Raw genomic sequence first — 13,397 nt, forward strand, 5'->3', positions numbered from 1 at the left:
TAAACTGCATACACGCGTAGACTCGTTTTTCCTGTATTGAAGTGGTTAATAAATGCAGAACATATGAAAGAAAGTTTAAGACCTCAGTAGACATTTTGGCAACGTTCACCGCATTTTCGTTGGAGTGTCATCTGATCGCCTGGATGGGTTGAGTTTGAGCACCTGTTTCCTTCTGGTAACACACACTGGAGATTCATGCCCTTAGAAGTTTTGGGCCATATTTAGGAAACGGCTACACTGACAGTTATTTCCTACACACATCATTTAAGCATTTAATCCAAATAAACTCAGCTGAAAAAAGCGCGACACTGCCTGCTATGCATATTCCTCAACGGCAGTAAGCAACAGAACCGGAGCCGGAGAAGTACCGTAAGTTATTTGCTGTTGTGACGTCACTCTGATTTCAGAAACCGTTACAAGGCTGGAGTAGTCTCAGACAGCCCGCCCACAGTTGCACTCTCATTGGCTGTCCGCAATGTGAATCACAGGAGTGTGGACTAAATCGGTACTTATGTTTTTATCAGTCGGTCGGAAAGTTAGCAAACAACTCTGCACAGAACACTCGAAAGGTTGCTCTTGTATTTACAGTTTTTGAAGTGAACGAAAGTAGATTGAGGACAGCCTGCTGAAAAACTTGACTATTTGACTCAACGACTGAAATATTTTGCATGAATCACCCAAAATATAAAGCTTGGTGGAACGGGTGCAGCAGTTTGTGTCTCAGCCCTATCTGCACTAATTTGTGTTGACAATGAACACGGTCGACTACGACGAAGATACGAAATTTCTGGGAGAATGGGGACCTTTTCAAAAACGGATTATGTTACTCCTCTGTATAAGCGTAATTCCTAACGGGTTGTCTACTTTTAGCATTGTGTTCCTTGCTGACACGCCTTCCCACCACTGCGCGATACCACCTAATGCCAATATTAGCGCCGAATGGAGGAACTATTCTATTCCACTGGAAGAAAACAAAGGAGTGATGCGATACGGCAAATGCACCCGTTACAAATTGGACGTAATACAACGTCTTTCAGACAATGGATCCGTGCCGGGAATCGACGTGAATGTCAGTGAAATAGAACAGGAAAGCTGTAAGAATGGGTGGGAATACGACAGATCAATTTACATTTCAACCATCGTATCCGAGGTAAGTCACCTCAGGAATCAGGTGGTTTCGTTTTTAAAAAAAATCATATCAAAAAGGGTATATCGGACTCTTGTAGCAAGAGTTACCTGTTTAATTGTTTATTATCTCTATGTTTGAGGTCCATAACGAGTTTCACTTACAGTCAGTGATCACTTTACTTGGTAGACCTGTACACCAGCTTGTTTAATGTAAATAATTAATCAGCTAATTACGTGGCAGCAACTAAATGCATAAAAGCATACAGATGTAGTCAAGAGGTTGAGCTGTTTTTCAGACCAAATGTCAGAATGCAGAAGCGTAACTGAGAGGGGAGTGAAAAATAAATGAAGATGTGCTTGGGTTGAATAAAATGGCAACCGCGTAATACTTGGTGCAGAAATTCCGTGAAGCTGATTGTTATTTCTGCACTGTTTGACAGAAAACGTATAGGATAGTATCGGGAAGAAGGTGCTGCTTCGGCATGAAGCGTGATGCTGTGCGCGCGCTTGAATACACGGGAGCGATAGTGACAGCTGCGAAGGCGACAGCTACGCCAGACCGCGCGTGCGATCACAAAATCCGCGGGTGCACGTTCATTGCGCAACACGACCTCTCATTCACAATCACCAAATTGTCTATTTATGTGAAAAGCTGTCTGGGGACAAAAACGCGCTTGCAAAGACTTATTACTTTTAACACACAAGGCAGCTATGTATATAGTCATGGTATTGCCCCTCCGTTCAAGCAATGTTTATCTGACGAAAAATGTTTTCCTTAAATGCTGATGAGGCATAAATCACCATACATCACCACAATGTTGTATTGATTTTACTTACTGTGTAGTTGCCGGACACTATGCAATATATTACTGTATTGGAAATACATTTACAAAAGGCTATTTAAAAAATGTGTATTTATTTATGCATATTGCCAACAACTGAAAGAAAGGTGAGATTACGTAGTGAATGACTAACTTGTGCAGTACAGAATGTCCTCTCTCTACAGTGGGATCTGGTGTGTAATGATGCATGGAAGGTCCCCATGACCTCTTCTGTGTATTTCCTTGGATTGATGGTTGGATCGATCATTTCTGGACAACTGTCTGACAGGTAAAGTACACAGAGTCACACCCTCAAAGCTCTCTCAGATACATAGAAACAACTTGGCATGGGTCATTCAGGACTCTGAAGTGTTAGTAAATGGACAATTCCACAGTAATGCCAACCTGAGCAAAAATAAACTTACTTACTTCACAATTAAACTTATATCCCATTTTAAAATCTGCTAAAATGTAGACTAACGACAGGAAAATGCTTTAAAATGTATTTGTAATGTATTCATCCCATTACCATTGAAATCGATCCTATTTGGTAGCCATCTTGAAAAACATTCGAAACGATTTCAGATGGTTTACTCAGTGTCAAAACTGATATTCAGAATCATTTCAGATGGCAACAAATGTGTCATGACAAAATTTGATTGGGACAATGTGCTTGTCACATTAGAAATGTCACATCCAAAATGCAATGTTGTCACATCCATAACGCTGGTATCTTCTCATAAAAATCAAGACAAAGATATCATTATTTTTTAAATTGCTATTTTTATGTTCAGCGAAGCCTCCTATATTACATGGATATCACACTCATCTGCATTAGCACAATATGCAGAATGCACAATATATATACTGTGTATATATATATATATATATATATATATATATATATATATATATATATATATATATATATATATACTGTATATATATATATATATATATACTGTATATATATATATATATATATATATATTTATTTATTTTTTTGGCTCTTTCCCTCAGCCAGGTGGGTGCTATGATAGTATGCATTAACATTTTTTGTCATGAAAGAAGAGTAATTTTTTTGAGGGATTTTGTTTGTCATTTTGTTTCCAAATGTCTCATCCATGCCAAATGACAAAAAAAAAAAAATGTAAATAATGCTGGAATTGCCGAAATGTTAGTAACTTTTATGTGCATGTTGCAATTGTGTGCCAGTGCGGTAAGTAAATATTTTGAATGTTCAATTTGGCCAATTTAAAATTTAATCCTGGCAGTTGATTACCTACCGATGGAAAAATAAATGGAATGCTGACTTTCAATGATCAGTTTCATCTTGGTTTTGTCAATAAGTTGGTATAAATTCTGAGAAAGGAGTCTTTTAAAGTGGCAAAAAAGTAGTTGACAATGAATACAGAGAATACTTAAAATAGATGCACAAGGGGTTTCCTATGACAGAATATTTTGTGTTTGTGTTTTTTTTTTTCTTTTAGGTTTGGGAGGAAAATCCAACTGTTTACAACAATAGGAGTTCAGACTTTGTTCATGTTCTTCCAGATTTTCTCCACATCCTGGTTCATGTTCTCTGCATTTCATTTTTTCATTGGGATGGGTGCAATTTCTAACTACATGGCAGCATTTGTCCTAGGTAATTATGAGCTTGTGTTTCCATTTCCTTTAATAGTATATGCTAATTGCTCAACAAATTGGTAAATAATCGCTCAATATGTTTTCATGGCTTCTCATTACATTACATTATTGACATTTGGCAGACGCTCTTATCCAGAGTGACGTACAGTTGATTAGACTAAGCAGGAGACAATCCTCCCCTGGAGCAATACAGGGGCTTGCTCAAGGGCCCAATGGCTGTGCAAGCTTGTTACCTCATTTTTATACTCTAGCGAAACAGGAAGGGGCGAAATGACACAATATAGGTAGTCGTCGACTTATGGCCGTAATTGGTTCCGACCGACCGGTCGTAAGTGGAACTGGTCGTAAGTCGGCCTATGTTATAATTACCTTACATATATTACACTGTGTAATGATATTACAATCATCTTTAAGTCATATTTTATCAATATTTTCTTTGTTCATTATTGTTATAATCATTGTATCACCAGTCTTAGTACTGTTATCATCTTTTAAAACTTTGTTTGATTATATTAAGATGTTATTTCCAGTAACCTGAGAGTAATTGTATTGAAATATATGTGTATATTTTCCTCACTTGTTTGAACATAACAGATTTTTATCTGTGTTGTTTATCATATGCAGCTGGAGGTGACTGTATGTATGTATTCCGTTTTTTTAATGTATATATTAGCCTTTGGCTTTCATGGTTCAGATTTGTTGCAGTTATACCTGACCATAAGCACAGTTTTCGCTGCAACTGTTTTCCTCTTCTCTTTAAATGTTGTGTAAAGGAACAGAAATTTTGTCCACAAGAATTCGGATCATATTCTCCACTGTGGGAGTGTGCATTTTCTTTGCCATTGGCTACATGTTACTTCCCCTGATGGCCTTCTTCATCAGAGACTGGAGGATGCTGCTGATCGCCATCAATGTCTCAGGAGTTTTTCATTTCTTCCTTTGGTGGTAGGTGTGTGATACAGCTTAGCTTCATGTGTCTTGCCCTGTAGTTCATGCATCACAGCACTGCTTTGCAAATAAATGTTTATGGCAAGTGCCATTCAGGTGGATATTGGCCATCATTTGAGTATTCATTACTCCTGGATTATATTCCAACTCCATGTGTGGAACTGAGATGATTTTTCTGATATTGTTTTCCTTCAATGTAATGCAACGTTTATTTCATGGTGCAGAGCTGTACCCTTACAGAACCACATCATGAAATCACTCTCTAGTGGAGGCTGACTTTGTGTTGGGACAGGTTCATCCCGGAGTCCCCCCGATGGCTTCTCTCTCAGGGCCGGGTGGAGGAGGCAGAGGCCATTTTGAGAGGTGCTGCCAAGGAGAACGGAGTCACAGCCCCAGAGGTCATCTTTCAGCCACTCCAGGTCCTGCTAATCTTACCCTTACATAAATATCTCACTGTATATATTATCCAGTTTCCATAGGATGATTGTTTATATTACATTACATTAATGGCATTTGGCAGACGTTCTTATCCAGAGCGACATACAACAAAGTGCAGAGTGCATACCCACAACCAGGGACAAGTGCGCTGAAAGACCTGAGAGGGAAGTACAATTTCAACTGCGGTTTTCACAGGATGGTTGTTTATATGTCCCACATTCTGATCATTTTGTTTATATGTCCCACAAATACTTGCTATGCTTGTGTTTCTTTACTTGATCATCCATTGGCAACCTCCTAGCTCCTGGCTCATAGCTCCCTCCAGGAACATTTGGGGTGAGACATTGAACCAGTGAGACAAAGGACGATAAATGTCAGGCTGCCACTGTAGCTACAAGCTTAATCTTTCTTCATGGTTTTGAACAATCGCAGATGCAAAAATGTTGGATGACTACTCCTTTGGCTGGGGATTTTGAATTTGGAGGTGAGACCCTTGCAGTTTAATGTGGATAGTCATGGCACTGCCAAAATCAGGGACTTCATGACATCCATATTTGCTGCTGTGTCACTATGAAAACAAAACTATGACGTTGCTACATTGGAATCAAGGGAAACATCATACAAAAATGGAGCTGCCTGAAGGGTCAGTGTTATTAATTTTAAAGTGAATACTGTTCCTGTTCAATCTTCGTAAGAACCAAGTAGGCAACTGTTATTGACAGGATGTTTTTTTTTATTGACAGGACCGTGATAAGAACAAATGTATTTATTGTTACTGTTGCTATAGGTAGAAGGGGAAAAATTGAGCCACCACAACATCTGTGATTTCGTGAAGTTCGTCAACATCCGCTGGATCACGGTCATGCTGAGCTTTGTGTGGTGAGTGTCACAAAACATGTTAGGCTGCTAAAAGCCAAGATTAATGGGTTTTATGTGAACCTTCATTTATCTAAACATTGGACTGATGGCTGAAACCTCCACACCCATTTTCAGGTGGGTCGTTGCCATTGGGTACTTTGCCTTATCTTTGAACACCTCCAGTCTGCTTGGGGACCACTTTTTGAACTGTTTCTTCTCAGCGGTTGTTGAAGTCCCAGCCTACATTTTGGCCTGGCCCCTATTTCGCTCTTTCCCAAGGCGATTGTCTGTCGTTCCCATGCTGGTTTTCTCTGGGGCAGTACTACTGTCTACTCAACTCATACCAACAAGTAAGTACATATCTTTGCAGTCATTCCCTAATGGTCACGCCCCTTTTAGGTCTTTTCTTATTTAGATATGAGAATCCCACATGATTGTGTATATTATGATTATTAGTGGTTATGATGGGTTGGCTTGAGGTGAGGTATGGTGATGGTGGTTATTGTGAAGTGGATGTGACCATGACCCCGTGTTACACGTTTCCTGGTGAGGTTGCTGGAACGCGCAAAATGCGCAGGTTTCAAAAGTGGGGTGGATGCCCCTGGAGAGGAGACCTAATGCCTGGCGCGGTCGCTGATTACTGAGAAGAGACGGTCCGTTTGCTGGCGGCCTCGTCTCATCACACGCAAGGACCACAACAAGTCAAGCCACTCAACTTTCAGAAACCAATCAATAGAACTGAAACAACGTGACCGAGCGACTGGGCTGTCCGCTTCGGAGTTTCGGTGGAGCTGGTCCGCGTCGACACGGCAAGCTCCTTCCAGTTTCTACCATTAGCCCTGCTTTACCTCAAGCCGTACAGCTGAGTTAAACTGCCTGGTCCACTCTGTAGCCTCGCTGCGGGTCTGCTGTGGGAGAATTGCTACCCCTGGACCATGACCACTTAGTTATAGCTAACTATTCAAGAAATCTCTTGCAAAGCCTGACTAGTCCACTGCAGTATCAAGAGGCTATTAGATGAGTCACAAATGTCAGTGATCGATATGAAATTATTGAATGCATGTTCTGTGTCAGTGTCATGTGTGAACAGCAGCAGGATTCGAATTTTCTGTGTAAGACGTTCCTCCAATTTGCCTGGTCTGGACCGAGTAAGATTTAGGAAATTCGTCTGCCATGCCTCTAGTGTGAACCATAGAGTTCAGTGGTGTGAACAAAGCAATTCCTGGATGAAGCACAAAAAAGGTAACAGTTCTTACACATCACCTTTTGTTTCTGCCACAATTTATGTGAAAAATAATCTGCCCTCTCAACAAATCTAGCACAAATGTGATACTTTGCACATAGATATTGGAGAGTTAGTGTATGATTTTGTGAAATTTATTTGAGGAATGGGGGGTTACTAGTCTAAATATAGCTAGCTATTTAACTTGGCAAACATAATTATTATACAATTATAGGCTCTGTACTGCACAATCATAGGGGGCGGCCTGTGGCGTAGTGGTTAAGGTGAGTGACTGGGACACGCAAGGTCGGTGTTTCTAATCCCAGTGTAGCCACAATAAGATCCGCACTGCCGTTGGGCCCTTGAGCAAGGCCCTTAACCCTGCATTGCTCCAGGGGAGGATTATCTCCTGCTTAGTCTAATCAACTGTACATCATTCTGGATAAGAGCATCTGCCAAATGCCATTAATGTAATGTAATGTCATAGATTTATAATCAAACAAGTCACAAATCGTTAAAAGATGTGTAGATTATCAGCTTTCATTTAAGGGTATTTTTATACATTTTGGTTTCACCATGTCGTAATTACTGCACTTTTTTCTTATTTCTCAGCCTCATGATGGCTCATTGGCTCTGGTCCCCATGTTGACAAAGGCCATTTGTCCCAACTCTTATGGTGCCCTCAAATGGGGGCAGGGGGATTTATGTATAAAAGGTCCTGTAATTTCTCCCCGTTGAAGTCACAACGATCTAGTCTAGCTAGCTCTAGTGCAGCAGTGACTTGCCTAGCTCATTTGACACTCACATAGAAAACATCACCAAAACAGCTTTCTTCCACCTCAAAAACCAAATTCCGCCCCTCACTTAACCCCACCGCTGCTGAGACTCTCATCCATGCATTCATAACCTCCAGACTTGATTACTGTAACGCCCTTCTCTTTGGTATCTCAGCAAGGAGATTAAAAGGAGACTCCAATACATTCAAAATTCCGCTGCAAGAGTTCTCACCCGCACTAGGCCCTGGCAACACATCACTCCCATCCTCCATCAACTACACTGGCTCCCTGTGCAATACTGTATTCAATTCAAAATCATTCTACTTGTTTTCAAAGCCCAACATAATCTTGCACCCTCTTATCTTTCAAACCACCTGACCCCATACCAACCAACCCGCACCCTACGCTCCACCAATACCCACCTCCTGCTCACCCCCACTGCACATCTCCGTTCTGTGGGTGACAGGGCGTTTAGTGTAGCTGGCCCCAAACTCTGGAACTCCCTCCCACTTGCACCACGGAAAATCACCTCACTGTTGTTTTATATACTTTAAATTTTTTTTACATTTTTGTATAGTGTCTTTTAATAAGTGTACAGTGTCTGTCCCTATATGTTGTTTTATGACTGCCACTTGCCACTACTGTACAGTGTCCTTGGGTGACGTGAAAGACGCTTTAAATAAAATGTATTATTATTATTATTATTATTATTATTATTAGCTTCAGAACATAAAAACCTTAGTCTAGCTATGTGGTGGGAATTTTAATTTATTCCTGTAGGAAATCACTCAGAGACAAAGACAGTAAAAATAATTCATCAATCTTTACTATGCATAGGGTCCAGGTTACATGCAAAAACAAGGACAAAGGTTCCAGGACCTTTGTCTGGATATATGTATGCGCAGAGCGCAACAAATGTACGGCCCTTCATTAGTATTCATTAGTATTTCCAATAATCAATATTCAAAGACAATCCACCCCTCTTCTCCTTGCAACAGATGTTTCTTAACTTTCTCCTCCCTTAAGGTATCTGTCCACGTGAATGTATGTTTTGGGAACATTCCGAAGGGCCCTCGCTTATCTTGTTTAAGCTCCCTGTCTCCAGGGAGAGATACTCCCCAGATCAACATTCTGTCCACGTGAATGTATGTTATGGGAACATTCCGAAGGGCCCTCGCTTATCTTGTTTAAGCTCCCTGTCTCCAGGGAGAGATACTCCCCAGATCAACACTCTGTCGACGCTGAATGTTGATGATCTGTGAGAATCACAGGCACCAGCTCCTTCTCAAATAAACAGATACCATGCTGTTTCTATGCCTCGCGGTGCCCTGTGGCCTTCAAAGCCCCGCAGGGCAGAGAAGGAAAAGAGACATCTCAACTCACACAGTTTACAGAAAATAGTTTCCATTAATACAAAGCTAAGTTATGATACTTTAATAAGTGTGTATGCTCTGGATCACTCCAGCATAAGCAACCAATAATAGTATAAGCAATTAGTAAAGGATAAGCAATTAATAATATGATAAGCAATTAATAATGAAATAATCACATGAATATATAATTTCAACAACAAGCTAGTACTAGTGCAGCAGTGACTAGCCTAGCTTCAGAACATAAGGAGATAAAGATAGCACCGAATCGACGAATGTGTCGGTCGTCTTTTTGCGATGGACGATGTCACAAGATCGTTTGTCTGGATTGGCCGAAACCTCAATTGAGTACCAGATCTGTCGCGAATTGGATTACTCCCAAGATAATTGAAGAGTCTGCAGGCACCCAAAGCAAGAAAGGTCCTCTTTTAAATGATGAGTCAATGGTATTAACTCATGACTTAAGTAAAAAATAGTGGTCAATATGTGATAAAAAAAAAATTTCTCTCTTAACGTAGGGAGTGGCATATTCCTATTTTGCCCAGAGCGCTGGATTCTCTTCCCCTGGCCCAGCTAACAGTGCACATATAAACTGTTAATTATATAAACATATAAATTAAATGTGACCTACTGTGAACGCTCGTTTGTACCACCACTGGCACAACAGTGTCTATAGAAAAAGTTCACTGAAATCATTTAAAGTATAGTGTCACTTTCAATTGTAAAAACTGAAAATCCGTTGTTGCTTACAGTCCCTTTTACTTCCAACAGCAACGTTGTTTTTGCAGGTCTCTGTTCCAAGAGCTAACTAAGCCCACGCCTAGGTAGCTTTAGCAATGAGCAGGGAACAGGGTCGTACAGCTGCTAGCAAGTAAAAGGCAAGAAAAAATTCAATGAATAGGGCATAATGGCATAAGTGCTGACAGTGTTTGGACACATTATGACCTGAGACTTAACACAATCGCTTGATGGTTTCAATAGAAATTGTACATTGGCAGAAGAAAATACAAGCGACATATTTCTATTTAAGTTTTTCGGATTTTTCACTTCTGTTATCTCTCTTTCCTCGACAGATTTGAGTTCAGTATCGATTGCACTGGAGATGATGGGAAAATTTGGGGTCACAGTGGCTTTCAGTATCCTGTACCCCTACACGGCGGAGCTGTACCCCACAGTCCTGAGGAACACCGCAATTGGCATCTGCTCCATGGCTTCTCAGCTGGGTGCCATTGCTGCACCCTACTTCCTCTATCTGGGTTAGTGAGCCTTGATACTAGCTCCCCACTTTCTGTGAACACCCGAAATTCACCACTGGCCCTCTGAACACCCTCTTTCACCCAGAGGTTCAACCATGCACCACAACGATGTGCCAAAACTGAATGCTCCTCTATGTTTTCATGTTGTACTTTATTTGCCAGACAGTGGGGGAAACTGCACCTTTTCTTCTCGTTATGCAGGTACCTATTACAAGTCCTTGCCATACATAATAATGGGGACCCTCAGTGTTTTGGGGGGGTTGCTTGGCTTCCTGCTTCCTGAGACCTATGGTTTGCCCCTCCCAGAGACCATCGATCACATGCAGACTATTCAAAGGTAAGGCAGCCACAGCTCACAAATACAGTGTCTGCTTCCTCAGGTGTTAGCACTGTGCTACAGCAAAATGGTTGGCATTTATATAGCGCCTTTATCCAAAGCGCAGTACAATTGATGCTTCTCATTCACCCATTCATACACGCACTCACACACCGACGGCGATAGGCTGCCATGCAAGGCACAGACCAGCTTGTCAGGAGCATTTGGGGGTTAGGTATCTTGCTCAGGGACACTTTGACACAGCCCGGGCGGGGGATCGAACCGGCAACCCAGACGACTGCTCTTACTGCCTGAGCCATGTCGCCCACAACCTTCTGAGATCAAATGTGTTTTGAATCGATGGTTCCAGATTGTTGAATCTCATGCTTTTCTCATTTGTTTGTGCCAATAAAGGAAAAATACAGTATTTCATTTTTTTTCCATTTTGTTTTCCTCAGGTGTAAATCACGACAAACATCAAATCATTTATCCAGTGATTCCGCAGCAATCAACAATGTCTCAATGTTGTAATGACTGAATTACGCCACGATATTAGATATTGGCTTATATAAAGATGGCGATATTACTTCTCAAACATGTACTGTGTGCACCTTTGTTATTAGTAATAATTTTACACTGTCCTAGAAGGCAATTATAATATTTTTATAACTATTACACTAAAATCCTGAACCTATTCACCAGATGTGTCAGGCAGTCCCATTTCCTGCATTTGGTCGATGGTCCACTAGTTTTTTCTCAACTGCCTGCTTTTTGGTGGTTGGTTTAGGACTGGTTTTTGCCCAATTTCCGTTTCCTCTCTCTGACAAGGACAGTGAGACCTTAAATGCCCCACTTTCCTTAAATGAATCAGAGAAAGCCCTTCAGGGCATTGTCTGGATGGGACAGCATACCTTTAGCTTTATCTTAAATTCTGGGCTAAAACAGGCCCTTTCTTGATGTGTTTAACACAGATCATTTCATTTCATCATGACTCAAATTTGAGCATAGTATCTGTATTTTTAAAGAAAAATAAGGATTGCACATCTTGTGGAAACTACAGACCAATTTCTTTAATGAATTCCAATGCCAAGCTATAGTTCTAGCTAATTGCATTAATGAATATATGACTAAATTTATACATCATGACCAAACAGGTTTCATTAAATCCAGACTTAAATCTGACAATATCTGAAGACTTGTGCACGTGGCTCATTCTGCCAGAGATGCCCACACCCTACGCAAGGTGCTTTCACTTGATGCCAAGAAGGCTTTTGATCTGCTGGAGAAGGGGTGTCTCTGGGCGGTTTTCAAACTGATTCCATTCATATGATCAAAGTTCTGTATACCAAACTTCTGCAATGGTTCTTACCAATAATATTTGCCCTCCACGGTTCCCCATTTCCAGAGGCACTTGTCAGGGCTGCCCAGTCTCCCCTCTTGCGTTTGCTCTGTCCCTGGAGCCTCAGTTCGTCAATCAAGCATAATAACACCCAGCATAAAATATCCTTGTATGCTGATGAAGTCCTGTTATTTGTTGATGTTACTGCTTCGCTACCACATATTCTGTCCACTTTAACAAATTTAGTGCTGTGTAAGGATCCAAGATAAACTGGACACAATTTGCACTGACGCCCCTTAGGTCTTACGGAATATGTAAGTAAGTCAGTAAATTTTATTTATATAGCACCTTTCACAGACACACACTGTCACAAAGTGCTTCACAGGATCAAAAATAAAAATAAGTAATAACAATAATAATACATAAAAGAACAGTCAATGTGCCCTCTCATATACCAATAGTTAGAAATATCTTGATGTTCATATCCATCCCTCACTTCATTTGATTGCCTTAAAAAAAATTTCAAAACATTTTTAAATAAATAGGCTGAATAATAGGCAAAAAATGGTCTCAAGAAATCTCCCAAGCTCTGTAAAGGCTAAAGAATTTATTAAAAAAAAAAAAGTTCATACTCTTGTGTCAAATGTTATTTGGAAAGGCAAATGTCCCAGAATTAATTTTAATTTTAAATTTTAATTTTACCCGTATCTACATTTGCGCCTGGCAATGACAATCCACAGGGTCCCTTGGGGCATAGAGCTCCCCAAACATGGAGGGGACATCCCCCATAAATAATGAACTTTGTGCATAGACATAATGTTACATATCACAGTTGGGATGTAGCTTTGCCAACTAGATGGAAATAATATAGCCTTGCCATACTAGTAGACGATAGGAGGATGTAGCTAATGTTAGTTGTTTTCACTTCGTTCATATGAACATACATTTAGCAAGTAGATGTAAATGGTAAATGGCAGGCATTTATATAGCGCCTTTATTCAAAGCGCTGTACAATTGATGCTTCTCCATTAACCCATTCATACACACACTCACACACCGATGACAATTGGCTGCCATGCAAGGCCCCGACCAGTTCGTCAGGAGCATTTGGGGGTTAGGTGTCTTGCTCAGGGACACTTCGACACAGGGGGATCGAACCGGCAATCCTCTGACTGCCAGACGACTGCTCTTACTGCCTGAGCCATGTCGCCCCCTCAGGGAATATGCAACTGTATCAGATTATTTCTACAAAGGTTAAGTAACATGAGTGAATGCTTA

The 13,397-nt window shown here is 40.7% G+C and overlaps 1 protein-coding gene across 6 annotated transcripts; it reads left to right on the forward strand.

Moving 5' to 3' along the window:
- The first annotated feature begins 509 nt into the window (after window positions 1-509).
- On the forward strand, window positions 510-12,696 carry LOC133132100 (organic cation/carnitine transporter 2-like). Of its 6 annotated transcripts, XM_061247263.1 has the most exons (11): window positions 510-1,150; window positions 2,135-2,238; window positions 3,440-3,594; window positions 4,370-4,541; window positions 4,837-4,963; window positions 5,770-5,861; window positions 5,976-6,190; window positions 6,915-7,082; window positions 10,282-10,464; window positions 10,666-10,801; window positions 11,239-12,696. In XM_061247263.1, the coding sequence occupies exons 1-11, from the start codon at window positions 752-754 to the stop codon at window positions 11,309-11,311; spliced, it is 1,824 nt and encodes a 607-aa protein (XP_061103247.1). In that variant the 5' UTR covers window positions 510-751; the 3' UTR covers window positions 11,312-12,696. The 6 variants fall into 6 exon arrangements, 5 of the variants coding, with proteins under 5 accessions (XP_061103247.1, XP_061103248.1, XP_061103249.1 ...); XR_009709069.1 differs by lacking the exons at window positions 10,666-10,801; window positions 11,239-12,696 and adding an exon at window positions 7,675-7,777 and having other exon boundaries at window positions 2,117-2,238; window positions 10,282-10,316; XM_061247264.1 differs by lacking the exon at window positions 6,915-7,082 and having other exon boundaries at window positions 2,117-2,238.
- The last annotated feature ends 701 nt before the right edge of the window (window positions 12,697-13,397 follow it).

Source organism: Conger conger, chromosome 7 (assembly GCF_963514075.1).
Source record: "Conger conger chromosome 7, fConCon1.1, whole genome shotgun sequence".
NCBI classification, from domain to species: Eukaryota; Metazoa; Chordata; class Actinopteri; order Anguilliformes; family Congridae; genus Conger; species Conger conger.